This window comes from Podarcis gaigeae, assembly GCF_964106915.1.
Source record: "Podarcis gaigeae genome assembly, chromosome: 10".
Taxonomy (NCBI): domain Eukaryota; kingdom Metazoa; phylum Chordata; class Lepidosauria; order Squamata; family Lacertidae; genus Podarcis; species Podarcis gaigeae.
In genome coordinates, this window is record NC_139686.1 from 5,315,219 (window position 1) to 5,330,905 (window position 15,687).

The 15,687-nt window shown below is 46.9% G+C and overlaps 1 protein-coding gene across 2 annotated transcripts in view; it reads right to left on the minus strand.

Annotated features, from left to right (window-relative positions):
* UBE2H (ubiquitin conjugating enzyme E2 H) overlaps nt 1-15,173 on the minus strand; it is a 63,323-nt gene extending 48,150 nt beyond the window's left edge. Inside the window, exon 1 of one of the 2 annotated variants that reach the window (XM_083701002.1) lies at nt 14,785-15,173. In XM_083701002.1, coding sequence (XP_083557128.1) covers nt 14,785-14,837 — 53 coding nt within the window. In that variant the 5' untranslated portion in view covers nt 14,838-15,173. Of the gene's footprint in view, nt 1-12,336; nt 13,341-14,784 lie in introns of those variants that run through there. The other variant, XM_083701003.1, reaches the window with a different exon arrangement.
* Nucleotides 15,174-15,687: the final 514 nt, after the last annotated feature.

Sequence of the window (15,687 nt, forward strand, 5' to 3'; positions counted from 1 at the left end):
AAAGAACTGTAGAGCCTTGTACAACTCCCTGCAATGCAGAAATCTCAACTAGAGCATCCATGGACCAACCAAAATGTCACAAACCCAGCTTTCGGGTTCCCTAGCACTCTGCATGAGGCAGTGCCAGTTACAAAAAGCAGGGGGTTGATGAGGAAAAATAGAATAAGTGCAGAAATTATGACGGGTGCTGTAGGCATGAGCTCAGGCTGCAGATTCAGTTCCAAAATGGAGATTGTAGGATAACATGTCCCTCTCAGGTACTGCACCAAGGATTCTGGGGCAAAGAAGCAATGGCTGCTCCCTGCTTTTGATAGAACAAACACCTTGCTAGTAACCTGGACCTGGTCCAAACTATAAATGAGAAACACAGGTCCCTGGGTAGGCACAGTGGTGAAGAAGACAAACATAGCAGCCTTTCATTTAACAAAACCAGGAATGAATTTTTGTTTGTGTAGCAGTAGGTAGGCTGAGGCAAAGATGTTACACAATGCAGGAAATGAGTGGACATGGAAATTTTCTAGAAAGTACAAACTGTTAAGCTGCGTGTAGTAGCCATGAGGCTATCTTGCCTGTTATCTTGAGCTCTGAAGAACTCAAAAGCTTGCCACAGCATTGCGAAATTTTGCTTTGTCTTAATAAAGATATTGTCTGATGGTGGGTTTTGGATTTTTATCTGATGGACCAAGATGGCTGCCTTTGATAATTTTTGCTGGAAGGCTGTGTTAGATACCTTGCTGCAAGGGGTAGGAGTGGACTGGGTGATCCTTCTAGAGCTGCAGCTCTGTGATCCACTCAAGAGATCCTAGACCTATTGCTCTATCCAGAAAGTATAGACTAAAAAAAGTGCAAGTTGCACAGAAGGCAGAGAGACTCACCACCTCAGCCAAAACACAAGTGACTGGTGACATCAATAGCGCATCGGACACAAAGTAATCTGACTTTGATCTTGAAGTTCAGCAACAATGAGGACCCAATTACAGATAGGTAGCCGTGTTGGTCTGCCATAGTCAAAACAAAAAAAATTCCTTCCAGTAGCACCTTAAAGACCAACTAAGTCAGTTCTTGGTATGAGCTTTCGTGTGCATGCACACTTCTTCAGATATGAGGACCCAAGTTATCCTTGCTGAAATGCACAGGAGCCATGCAAAAGTCACTGCCATCGGAATATTTACATTTAGAGCAAATGGCCTGCTCTGTTACAAGGTCTGGGGTAAATAAATCAAACAGTCTTGGCTAGACAAAAAATTGGTGGCGTGACAGCCAGAATTTCAGGTAAGAAACTGCCAAGAAAGAAACTGGCTGAAGTTGTGGGTGCACCATCTCAGGCACATCCTATGAAATAGCAGCATCTATTGGGCTGTGGGACAGGTTCCCCGAGGTACACGGCAGAAGACCGTCACCCTGAGCATTTTCTGATTTCAAGTACTCTGCTAGGATTGGTCAAACGACCGAACAGAAGCAGTAAAAAGGAAAGAATTAGTTGCGCACGCGAGAGACACCCAGTGAGTGCTTTGTGTCCTTGTTGTATACCGAGAGTCCACAAGAAAACAAGAAACAATAGCAGCAGGGGGGTTGCACACAGACAATAAAGGTATACAATGTCCTGGTAAAATACACACACATGCACACACACACACACACACGAGCTGTACAGCCATATCCAGTCTTCACAAGCAATTCAGTAAACAGTGCCTTTTCATCTTTCTTGCCAAGACAATGGGCAGAGGTCCAGGAAATTAAGAGAGAAAACAGCCTACTCGGTTCTAACCAGTTTCTCCTCTTCTCAGCCCATATTCTCAGATACACCTCTGGATCCCCAAGAAAGGGGAAACCCACTAGGTTCAAAAGGGCTTCACTGGTTGCCCTGTGTACAAGTTGCAAACACTTGCCTTTTGTTTAAGTCCCCTTTAATTATGACGTGTGGTCGAGCGCGATTTCAGGAGAGCACAAAGATTAACAGGTGCAAAGAATGTAGTTACTTAGCAACAGGCGGCCACTGCCCCACGGCCAGCCCAGAGCCTCCCGTTTCGATATCAGGAGGGCCCATCCTCCAATTGCCAGTTTCCACTGTTTTTTGCAAAGTTGAATGAAAATGAAGCCGGGTCAGGAAAAGAAATCAGCTGGAGGGCTTCCGAGTTGTTCAGCCAGTCTAGTCCAGTGGTTGCAGAGACAGACTTGAACCTGCGAGACCTGGGCTTTCAAGTTCGGATTTTAAAAAAAATAATTAATTAAATCAAAGCATGGCTATGATCAATATACTCCCCGTGGTAGCTATAAATGGAACATCCATATGTAGGGTATGTGCCCCCTCCATTTCCCCCTACAATGTTTGGAAAGAACAAGAAGTGGTTGTGAGCTTGCCGGGAGCAACTGGCTAGTAGGATGCTGAACTAAGTGGACTTTCATCAGCTCCAGTCCAGGAAGATTAACCAAGTCCCACCTCTGCCACCGCATCCCCTGTCTATCAGATGAGAACATGGGCTGCCTCACAGAGTTATTGAGAAGGTGCAATAAAAGAGCGCAAATTGCAAATGTTGGGGTTGGGGAGGAGTTACTGGGTTTGGAGAGGGATGGTTCTTGTTTTTATTATGAGTTTTGTGTTTTTATCTTGTATTTTTATACTGTGAACTGTCCTGAGATATATGGATGAAGGGCGGCATAAAAATAAAATATAAAATAAAATAAGTAAATAGAAGGCAGCAGTAATAATTGCCTTGTTCAGTAGCCAATAAGTGCTACAGAGCAACAATTTTCAGAAGTGTGCATCACACTGGTTCAAGGAGGGTGGTTAATCTGGTTCCTTCTATACAGAGTCTTTTTAGTCACAGGCTTCAGTATTCTTCCATCACAGAAGCTTTGCAGGAAGAAATGAAGAATTCACCCTGAGCACCCGAGAAAGTAATCTAAACATACACCCCCGGGCAAAGGCTACAGGAAGCACAAAACATGAGTCCTCAGCTTTGATTTCTAGCAAGGTGGGGAAACCTTGTGGGAATTTTGCTACAGATAGGCACTCTTGAGACTTCACTTGGCAGCAAGTCCACAGAGCTCTTCAGAGGAAATGGGTCGTCTTGCTTCCGAGATGATGCAACGTGAGTGGGGGCGGCCTGCCCAAGTCACTCCCATCACACAGAGACACCCTGGAACCTTGGTCTTGCCCCCCACTCAATGCTGTTTTGGAGGAGAAAGGAGTACTGTAACCCAGCTTTCTGGCTCAATTTATTATTGCTACTCGCAAGCAGTACCTGGGGTTTTAAGGGTCGCAACACACCCCATTTCTTTATCGTGAACTTGCAAAAAGCTTAATAATCTGTCATCATTCATTCTGTATTTAAGCAAGGGCAATTGACGACCCATAATCTCCAGCTCTTGAGGCTACTGGGCGTTTTTACAAGCCAAACCATTTGCATTCGGTTCACGACCTTAGATTATCAAATACCGTACTGGCCCGAATATAACACATACCCGCAAATAAGCCGCATCTTTAAAATTCAAGGCTTTTTTGGGGTGCGGCCCATCTCCCGGCTCTACCGCCCTGACGGGGGGCCGGCGCCGGCTTCCGAGTGTGCTGCATACTCGCCTTCTAACACTACTGCCTCCCAGGACTCCCTCCACAAGCCGGTGTCGGGGGAGGCTTGAGAGCGGCCGGCGGACTGCCGCCATCACCCCACACTCTGGGCTGTTTCCTTTTGGGGGGGAGACATGCCGTCTTCCCAGCAGCGTAAGATTGCAAATATAAGCCGCACTTTAACTTTTCACTGTCAGAATTGGGGGGGAGGGGAGTGCGGCTTATATTCGGGCCAATACGGTATATTAATATCTCTATCTACATGGGGGGGGGGGCCGCGGGTGGCGCTTTGGGTTACACCACAGAGCCTAGGACTTGCCGATCAGAAGGTTGGCGGTTCAAATCCCCGCAATGGGGTGAGCTCCTGTTGCTCAGTCCCAGTTCCTGCCAACCTAGCAGTTCGAAAGCACGTCAAAGTGTAAGTAGATAAATAGGTACCACTCTGGTGGGAAGGTAAACGGCGTTTCCGTGTGCTGCTCTGGTTCGCGGCTTAGTCATGCTGGCCACATGACCCGGAAGTTGTACGCCGGTTCCCTCGGCCAATAAAGCGAGATGAGCGCTGCAACCCCAGAGTCGGCCACGACTGGACCTAACGGTCAGGGGTCCCTTTACCTTTACCTACATGGGAAGTACGTTGTAGTTAAGCAGTCACCATCTTTCAATCTCGCCTGATGAACAAAATATGTATATAGCTTGAAAACCTGCACACTCCTGAACAGGACCATTTAAAAACAACACACACACATACAAATGCAATTTCATTTCACCTTGTTACTGCTCCCTTGTTCTCTAGATCAACTGTGACAATATCACATTAAGATCTGCTGTGGGCACAGCCCTGCCTAGAATCCTCCCACCCCCACCCCATAATTAATGAGAGCCAAGGGCACACAGCACTTGAAAAAAGTGCAGTTCTGGCACCCAGGCCTTCAGATTAATGATCAACTTGGGGCCCCCCAATTACCACTGGTAGAACAATGGTTCAGCTTATAAGCTCTGGCAGACGCAGCTCTATCTTACTTGGGTACCCACAATGATGGGAGTCTAAAATACTCTTTTCTAGAAATCTCTCCCCCTTAAAAACCCTCTAGTGCTTCAAAAACCTTACCATATTGTTGACCAAAGGTCACCACACTGTGACCGTGCCCCGACTATTGGTGCTGGGGCTGGCAAAGCCGTTTGACATCTGCAGCCTGAGAGCAAGAGAGCGTCTTAGCAAAACCACTCCAGCATCATTATGCGAGGCATGGGAAAAGCCACCATAATAGCAACAGGGCAAGGACACAGAAAACTTCAAGGCCTCACTTTCATGAATAGGCCTTTCAGGAGTCTCTCTTTAGTGAGCTCAGCTATTTCCCCCTCTCTTCTCTCACCCGCCCCCCCCCCATTTCCCCCCACCTTAACACAGCTACATTAGCAATAACAGAAGCCAAGCCGCTGAGCTTTGCAATCGGGTCCCGGGACTTAAAGAGGATGTTACCTCTGAAGTTTCGCGGGCAATGAAACGCAATCCAGAGACCCCAAGGAAATGCAAGACAAATGCTTCCATAGAGTGGGTCATCGAACTAGTATTAAACTGTTTTGGTGTTTTTTTTTTATAATTCCCACCACTGCTCCAGAACAACTCGTGTTTATACACAGGCAAGGTAGTGAGTGGGAGGCGGGTGGCGCCATGGGTTAAACCATAGAGCCTAAGACTTGCTGATCAGAAGGTCGGCAGTTCAAATCCCCGCAATGGGGTGACCTCCCGTTGCTCGGTCCCTGCTCTTGCCAACCTAGCAGTTCGAAAGCACTTCAAAGTGCAAGTAGATAAATAGGTACTGCTCCGGCGGGAAGGTAAACGGCATTTCCGTGCGCTGCTCTGGTTTGCCAGAAGCAGCTTAGTCCTGCTGGCCACATGACCCGGAAGCTGTACGCCGGCTCCCTCGGCCAATAAAGCGAGATGAGCGCTGCAACCCCAGAGTCGTCTGTGACAGGACCTAATGATCAGGGGTCCCTTTACCTTTACGGTAGTGAGTGCCCTCTTAAGGAGCAGCGGCTGCCCAAATCACTAGGTCCATCAGGAGAGGGCAGTTTGATTGAGTTGCAAAGTCATCGATACAGCCAACTTCAAAAGATTTACAACAGGTATGTCCAAAGTCCATTTTGGGGGCCTGATCCGGCCTGCCAGTCAATTTAATCCCGTGGCAGTATATGTCCTGGGATAAAATCCGTAAAAAAGCCCCAGAACTTTGGTCGGCCCTCACGCATGTTCACTTCATCAAATCTGGCCCTCTTTGGAAAAAGTTTGGGCACCCCTGCTTTACAAGCTTAGAGGCAGATCTCGCATCGTAACCAGAGCCTTACTGGTATAAGGGCTCTGTGCTGCACAAAGGCCTACGCTTTTTAAAAAATGTGTAATTGATAGATTTATTTTTTAATGGTAAGGCAACAGTGCACTTGATCTGTTTAATCAATGAGACGTGGACTTAACTGTCTCCATTCCAAGCTATTTAATTCCAGTTCGGTCTTTCCTAGTTTTCAGGAGCCATACAGGTAATACCAGAACACGCTAAAGAGGAACTGATCTCCACTTCACCCACTAAGCCACGAGTCCAAACTTTTTATGCTACTCGCTCCTCTGTGGCACCCAGGGCAATCCACTGAATTATTCACCAGGAATCTGTCCTGTCCCCATTGCCCATGACCATGTTTGTGAGCACTGCAGAATGGAACAACTCCCTTCCCCCAGGGACTCGCCCTGGTCCTCAGTTTGATAAAGGAATGGTTACACCACGGAATAATTCACCGGCAATAGGGCACTGCATGGGCAACAAGTCTCTCTTTCGGTGAAGCTTCCTGACTTAAGTGACCTCACTAACACGCCCCCAAGAAGCTTCCGAATCGTTCCTTGGAAGAAGCCTGACCATCACTTGCTTGGAAAAGAAAACACCAAGGGATGGATCTACAGACAGCTTCTGGCCCCAGTAAAGGCGAACAGAAAATGGCAGGTGTTCTTTACATCTCTGCTTACCAAGAGACAGTAGTCTGATGCTGCCACCACATCTTGCATGTGAGCCTCTCAAAGTCATCATCTGCCAACAAGTCGGTGAGTGGTTAGACCTGGCATGTTAATTCTTAATGCATAAGATTAAGACAACAGGGTAAAAATACTGTGTGGTCAAGCCAGCTTTCAACCCTCCACCACAAAGAATATTAGGATATTAGTGGTCATATATTTTGGGTCTAATCTGCAATTACTTGTTATTATGATGATGATTATTATTGTTATTAGATTTGTATACTGCCTTTCATCTGTAGATCTAAGGGTGATTCACAGCAAACATTGTTCAACTTGAGCTGTGCAACTCTTTCGGTGAGTAACGTCTTAGCTAGGGACCCTTCAATTCCAACTGGTTTAAAAAAACCCCCACAAAAAACCAACAGATTTCATATCTCTGAAATCTGCTTAATGCATTAATTGCGCTAACTCAGTTCTTGCTTTCAGCTCTACTGGTTAATTAAGCTGAATCCACACAAACAAGCCCTTATTATAAGACAGACCAGAATGAAAAGCTTGCTAAGGCCTTGTATTGCAACCCGTTCTAAGCCAATTCATATTAGGCAGCTCCAGCACCACATAACCATTTTAATGATATTATAAGTAGATGCAGCACTCTTTCAAGTCTGTGTTACAAGACTAAGCTTCAATGGGCTATGCAATCAAACTGACAAAGCAACAATGAGACAGTGAATTTAAAATCAAAGTCCTGCGCCTTCCACACAAGCAAGGAACTCAGCACAGCCTAGTAAGTTTATTTCTGAAAGCAACAAGGTAAGATCTTGGAAAGCTATCGTTTATGCACAGCGGATATCACATAAGCAATTAATCAACATGCTCAGGCAACTCATTAATTGCAGATTAAAAATATGAATTTTTAATCACAGCTATCCCTCTGTGAAATGGTGTTCAATGCTTATGATATTGTTGTAAACGACGACTCAGATAATACAGTTACGATTTGCCACGTTATATGTGATTTGCCTGTGTCTGGCCAAGAAAAAATGGATTTAAATTAAAACCACCAAAACAAATCCTTACTTGGGCTGTTCCATGAAACAAACTATAAGCTTTTAAAATTGCCTGGTATATATAACCTATGCAAATTGCAGTTCATTTAAACATAGGTATTTTCAAAATGAGATGTGGAGGCTGCAGTGTTTATGGAAGGTATTCATAACCAGCATTCTGAGTACTTTGGGGTTTTCTGCAGCTACAGAGTGACATGGTTATTTTCCTGGATAAAATAAAAATAAAGACCGGATTGCAAAGTGTGACTCACTCAAACCGTGAGTTAAGAGGGGTATTTTGTGTCACCACAATCAACTATAGCACCACAGAAGGGTGGGAGGTGGGGGGAATCTGAACATTAATTCTGAACACCTCAACTGTGACGAAGCCTTCAAAGCATGTTTCACACATATGACTCCCCCCACAATCTTTCCTTTCCCCAGCTTTGCATCTGTTCGTAAGAGGAGACCCAACACAATAACAAGCATTCCACCAGGTTTCTAACTTTGCATTCTGAATCAGGAGATTTCCAGAGCTGACTACCCTGTAACAACCAGGATAAGTTATTTTTTCAGTAAACTGCTTCCTGTTCCATGGCTTCTTTGTTCATCTGAAAACTTCAGCATAACACTGCCTTTGAAGCCAGACAGTTTGTTTGCTTTAAATGCCATGGATGGACCCTGAGAGCTTTGAAAGCCAAAACGAATCGAAGTCTGTACATACCGAAGACCTTGTTGTCTGGGCAGGAATTTAACAGCTGTTAAATGCAGGGGCTACGCAGGTATGGGATTATTTTTTGGGGGGAGTGTATTTTATATTCATCCTATATATAATCCAGCATGGGTTAAAAATTAATACGCAAAAAAAGATTTCGCTTCATTTAATATGGGTCCCAATTTTAGTGTCATAGACTGGGACCAGCGAGATCTGGCATGGGTTGGTCACCATCTTTCAGCTTAACCTCTCTCCGTTTGCAAGGATAAGATTAGGAAGATCTTGTATGCCTTGAGCTCCCTGGAGGAAAATAACAAACCTGGGCAATGCAGCAGCAACCAGTGTTCATGCTAGAGCCTAGCCTAGGTTCTCACCAGGGCAATAAACATACACCTGGATTGCATTTCATACCATTTCAGATGGGGACTCACGTGACTCAACGACTCTCCGTTCAAGAGATTCCCTTCACAAAGAAACAAGCATACCAGGTAGAAGAATTGTAGTCTACCTTCTCCCCCGCAAACACTGGTTTTCTATGCAAAGGAATTTCTGGTCTGGTATATTTCTGGTCTGAAATATACCACTCAGACACATATTTAGCACCTCACAGAGAACGAGGCCTCACTGTATAAGAGAACTGTGAAGTTCAGATATGACAGAGCCATTCACCCCACCCAAAATATTTCACACACGCTTCCTTAGAAATCTAAGTCCACTGAAGGGGGAAGGGAGTTTCTTCTGCTCCTAACTGATCAAAGATACTTCCAAGCAGAGAAGCAAAGGATTAGGCTGCACAACCACAATCCGTGTTTTAAGTATATATTATAGTTAATCCAACACGCTGACCTGCCGCAAATGTATAAATGCCAAGTGAAATTAGTACCGGCGTTTTAGATTACAGGAAAAGGCAGCTAACAAACTTGCCCAAGCTTATCAAGCAAGTCTGTGGCATACACAAATTCTGAATTCAGGTTCCTCTAGTCCACCCAAGCTCAACACAAGCACACAATATATGGAGTGTCGTGTTTCCTGTGTTCTCTTTTCAAGGCTGTAGGTATTTTTTCTGGACATAGTGCTGATGTTGGGGAAGCTGCAGCGAAGGATCTGAGGGAATTTCGCTGGAATGGGAGATGTCACAGATGCATCAGACATAATACAGATTTCATGGCAGAAAGACCTCTAGTTGCAGTTTGGTATTCAATATTAACTACCATTTATACAGCCTTTCGGATTCACTGCTAGTAATTTATTCAATCTTTAGATTCCCAGAGCACATTTCAACCTTTTGCCCTTGCAAAAAACTGTGTGTTCGCTCTCACCCGTTTTATGGAGGGGGTTACCAAGACCAAGAAACTGTGTCTTGTCCAAAACTACCCCAGAGATGAGACACGAGCCTCCAGCTCCCATAATCCACATCCAGTCTCTCTATTCATAGGCTTTGACATGGCCACTCTTCTGGAATTTGGTTCTCTATAGCCAACGCAGCATAATTCTGCAAGCAGCGATACATTCCCAGCTGCCAATGTGAGCTCCCCTTCCCATTTCCATATCCAAGGCCAGTTCAAGAGTGTGGAGTTACTTCCACACCTCTCCATTTCATCACATGTGGCACGGCTTCTTTGCCACAGAAGTGCTAGCCCTTTTTCGAGGCAGGCTTAGCATCACGCTAGGTGCCCCATTTTCAAGCTCGCGAAAACAAATCCAGTATCTTGCACCAACTTTCCATTTGTTGTGGAACTCTCTGACCGTTTTGATCCCTGTGCAAGTGACCAGGTCAATGAGGCCCAATATATATACAGTGGTACCTCGGGTTACAGACGCTTCAGGTTACAGACTCCGCTATCCCAGAAATAGTACCTCAGGTTAAGAACTTTGTTTCAGGATGAGAACAAAAATCCTGCTCTGGCGGCGCAGCGGCAGTGGGAGGCCCCCATTAGCTAAAGTGCTGCTTCAGGTTAAGAACAGTTTCAGGTTAAGAACGGACCTCTGGAACGAATTAAGTTCTTAAACCGAGGTACCACTGTACAGTATATATTTAAAGACCAGCCTGAGCCCCCAGGAGAAGGGCAAAAACAAACTAAATAAACCGTGTCGTGGTGCTGGTTCAGACTGGGGAAGTTAAAGGCACACTACTGCTGTGACCCAGAGGTATTTTAGATTGTTAAGAGTAAACTGCTGAACTGTCATTCAGCCCAAACTTTAGACTGCCTCAAAAATCATTGCAGACCTGGGGGCGGTGGAGAAACCAAACCCTGTCCCACCCCTGGCAGCCAGTCATGTCCCTCGGATTAACGTGAGTTTGGATTAACAGCGACCTCCTTTTGCTTGCAGGACACTTTTCTCCCTTTCCTGCGCCAAGCAACCCCTTGACCCGGCACAGATTGTCCTGCTCTCTCCTCTCCTACGCCTTCCAGCCCAGGCCTCCCCCTTCCCAGCCCCCACGCTCCTGAATATAAACACACTCTTGTCACACACTCCATCAGCTGTTTGGGTTGCTCCGCCCAAGCCTCAGTTTCCGGGTAGTAACAGAACAGCCAATCGGCTGACTCGCAGGCTCTGTCCGGAGGCCTTTTGCCTGCAAACACTTTTCCAAAACAAGCAGTCCCCGGGGTTCTTCCGGAGCAAGGAGGGAAGCTAAGAACCATAAAATAAATAAATAAAGGGGGTGCTAGAAAGAGGAGAGGTATCCCTCCAGATTTGGAACTTTAAAAGATCACACACTAAGGTCACTGATGCCAGTTCTTGGAGATTTATGAAAGGCACCCTAGCCAGGACTAGAAAGGTCTTGAGAGTTGCCGTTTTTTTATATATATAAAAAACCCCCAACACATTCTATTAGAAACTCTGCAATGCCAGAAAGGAACTCAACAACAAGTCAGCAAAGACAAAAAAAAAAAAAAGGCTGGAGCTGCGATTCCCCCCACAAGGTTGAAATGCAACACACACAAGCTTCTCGTTTCTTTCAAAGGTTTGCACAATGTTTAGAGAAGCGTCCAAAAAAGCAACTGAGTGACTCAGAGTTTCAGATCACCGTCATGCAATTACCAAGAGGAGGCTTATTTCTTTTTAGCTAGGCATGCTAACAACTCACCCATGTAATACAGGACATTGGCCAACCAACCTCTCCCTCTCTGGGTTGCACAGATGTGAGTACACAAGGCCAAAAAAAGGGTGGGGGAATGAAAGCAGCACCACCACCCCACCAAACCTGTCAGAGCAGTTAAGTTGACAGCTCCAGACACTTTCTGTGGGGCCATGCCTCCGCTCCCCACCCTATATCCCCAAGTTAGTCAGAGGCTGCAAATCAAGATGGGAGGCAAAGAGGTACTTTGAAAGCAGAATAGGCAGTCCTACAAGTAGCGGCAGAATACAAGGGACACAAGTTGAGGAAAGAGACATCTCCTCTACTGGAAGCCACCAGAAGGTGTGCTGGGCTCCCCTCCGCCTCTAGATTCCAGTGAGCAAACTTCATACATAAATTAAGGCTGCTCTCCCAAGCACAAAATGACTTGGGAGTAATCCCCCAATGAAAGCAACACCACTTCCAAGTAAACAGCGAGGACTAGGCTGGGTCACATACCCAAAACACTGACTGTACAGATGCCAAAGGAGGCCAGGAAAGCCACAGGAAACAAAAAAAACCTATTTGTTCATCACACTCACAGGACACAGTGAGTCCACATCACTTAAAATACCAGGAATGATAATAAGAACTCTGGTTTGAGGTCTTTTTTTAGCCATTTAGTTTGTTTCTTTTGTCAAACAGAAGGATCGGCAGCTAACCATGAACCGGAGAGGAATGCCAGGCTATTCGCTTTTCTCCTATCCACCATCAAATTAAAGAGCAACCACAGCACCAATAAGCCAAATGAAGTCATTTTTTAAAAAAAGAGAGGAAAACAACCCCTGCTCTTTGTCTCCTAAAATGCTATGATCTTTCAACACGCCAGCTACCAAGTGAACAGAAAGTGGGGGTGGGGGCAGCAAAAAAGAAAAAGGATACACTACCAGGAGGTCACAATGGGCCTCATCGCTCCATAATCCGGCTGCCTTTTCAAAATTTATATATAATGAGAATCTCTCTCTTTTTTGTCACTGAACAGCTGGAGTTCTATCTAGCCTCCCCTCGAACCAGTAAAAATTAACCATCGAATGAAGTTTGTATCCGAGGAAGGATATGTCATGCATATGCAACTGAAGCAGAGGATAAAAATAGCTTTGATTCCACAGCAATCACAAGCCACTTCCTATTTATTAAAAACAACATTTTTAAAGGGGGAATCTATAGACAGTTATCAAACACAGGCTTTGTGCTTTTAAAAATGTACAGACAGACAGTTAAGCATGAGACTGGGGAACTCGCTGTGCAGCGTCAACAATTGACTATAATAATTTCACCCCAGCAGGCCTAATCTAAACAAGTTTGTTTATCTCTGGAAACTAAATGCTATTTGTAACCCTCTCGCCCTTCTACATAGTTAATTCCTTCCCGATTAAATTCTCCTGGGGGAGGTTAACACATTCAATAAACATATCTGAATGCATTTCAGTTGGCTATGTCAACGCCAACCCATCTTTCCTTCCCTCCCCACCACCTGATAAACAGAACTATTAATAAACCTATTCTATACGCAAATTCACTGCACTATTTCAGAAGCTTCACAATCTTCAAATATGCACACAGGGACAAGGTAACATTCTACTGAGAGGCAAGAACAAAACATAATTTGGAAAACAAAAACAGATCCTTTACGAAGGGATAAAAGAAAATCTTCACTGAACTGAAGTGTTACATAAACAAAACCAGCAGCACAAAAAAGAAAAAAATGGGTGATGGATTTCTACGGCATTTCGATTCTTTTTCTCCACTATTACTACTTCAATGTTGTTCTCCAGGTGCTCCCACCCGCATTAACTGCCCCCCCCAGCTGCCATCAGAAGCTTCCCGAACAGCAGACTAAAACTGGATTGAGTAAATAGTAACACACCACCAGAAGCTGATCACTGGATTGCTAACTGTCAACAACTACCCTCCCTTCTGTCCCCAGCTAAATCTGGCCCATTGCCCCCCACCCCACAAAGCATGTATTAATTCTGGCTGGGGAGGGGGAAAGAGAGCACATCTGAATCAGTGGGTGTAGAGGGAGTTGTATTATTATTCAAGCATTGTCACAATACCTGAAAGGGGGAGCACTGACTCTGGTCACAATCATTAGTGAGGCAGACAGAGAATAAGTGCTTCCCCCCCCCCCCCCCCGCCTATATTGTTTCCCTACGAAAATATTTTGGGATTCCTCTCCAAGACAAAGGGGATTTCTTTATTGAAGGCAACAAGGGGTCCTGATCACCCCAAGAGAGTCTGGCTTTAGATACAGGCCTCTACAGACCAGAGAGCAGCCCCCCCCCCCCATCCGCCAAAAAAACCAGTTTCTTTGGGGAGAGAGAAGAATGGATTTGAAGAGGTCTATATTTGGGGGGCAAGGAAGAGGAGGGTAGGGAATGAGTTCCTGAACCCCCCATAAAAAAATACTAGAATGAAACAACTGTGCTCTCATTTCTCAAAGGGGGGTGTCTGAAGGCCTCATTTTACCTAAAAATGAGATATCCCTTCAATGGTATGATGGCGTTGTTGGGGTTTTGGGGGGAGGGAAGAAAAGATTTTGCTCTGTCTATACCTGGGGTGCCTCATCTCTCTCCTCCCCCCATTTCCTAGAGCCCAACAAGAACAAAAAAAATCACCTGGAGCTGCTAAAATTTACTACTCTCCAGGAGTTGCAAGTCTCTTCCCCTCCCCTAAGATTATTGGGGTGCCCTCACTCTCCAACCCTATTCTAAACATTTTACTCTGGAGAAGGCTGCTTTCTTCTAATGGGTGGTGGTGAGAATAATTCCATTCTCCTGCTGGTGAAAAGGAGAGGGAAGGGCTTTTCCTCCCGAACCCCCATATTCCAGGAGAGCCTTTGTACGCTCCTCAGTTCTAAGGGGTCCCTGATTCTGCGCCCCTCACCTGGCAGGGAAAGGGAGAGAAGCAAAGCAGAACAGAAACAATCATCGTTCATCTATTCTCTGCAATGGAATAGGCATTCGTCTTCAGCAAGTGGAGGGCACTGCCCCCCGCCCCCCAAAAGTACCTGCTTTCTCCCCATCATTCCTTGGCCTTGTGGAGGAAGGAAACCTATTCTCTAGACCCCCACTCCCCAATATGAAGTTCTATTGAAGACACTTAGTCCAGTTTTTTTGAGGGGGGGCCCTCTCTCTCCCTGCCCCCCAACCTTTCCAACAAAGTCTTCATTTATCTCCTTGTTCCTGCCTCTCACTAACTGTGTGTGTGGTGGGGGGCTCTCTGTGTCTTGCTCCCCAATACATTCCAGAATGGGGGGCTGCCCCCCATTTTACCTGCCTTTGCCACCCCCCCTCACAACCCCCCCCCCCACTCTCCAGGTAAGGATACAGCTTGACCACGTCGGTGTCCATCCGCCTCTTGCCCGGGCTGGGGGAGGACATGGTGGCCCCCCGGCCGGCGGCCCCTCCCGGGCGGAGTCTGGAGCTGCCTCTCTTGTCCTGTCAGGACCCCTTTTCCGCTGGGGGGGCGCTTCAGGAGGTGGGGGTCCGAGCCCCGCTCTGCGCCTGCGCGGAGGCCTCTCCCCCCCCCCCGCCGCCCGAGCCCTTCTCGCCTCCGCGGCCCCTCCCTTCACGAGCCGGCTCTTCCTGCCCCGCGGGCTTCCCCCCTCCTCCGCGTCTCTCCTCAGCCTCAGCTTCCTGACCCCCCCTCACAGCTTCCTGCGCCCTCCCGCTCCCGGATTGCTGCTCCTGCTCCGGCCGCTGCCTCGGCTCTGCCGAAGCCTCTCTCTGGACCCCTGACGTCACCCACAGTGACCTCACCGAACAGCCCGCTCCGGATTGGACGCGGCGCCTCGTGACGCGAAAAGACGCGCCGGGCCCCGCCTCGCAAGCCCGCCTCCCTCGCCGCTCGGCATGCCGGGAGGTGTAGTCCGCCGGGCCTGAGGCGAAGTTGGGCAGCTGAGGCGAAGGAGAAGCTGCTCGCCGCGTTATTAGGCCCGCCGACTGGTTCGGCCCGTCGAGGGTTCGAGACCCCGGTTCCCGCCACCACCAAAGGCCTGGCTTTTTAAATTAAGCCCACATAACCATTTCTCCAGGCGGAGGTTCATGTCTGAATGCTCGGCCCTGGATGGTGAGGGCATCTGAGCATGTGCAGAGCGCTTTGCAGGGTGGCACTCCACAAATGGCTTGCTTGAGGCCCGGAGCCTGTTTTCATTAACTGAGAGCCAGTGGTGGTGCAATGGTTGGAGTGTGCGACTAGGACCTGGGAGAGGTCTGGGTTCGAATCTCCACC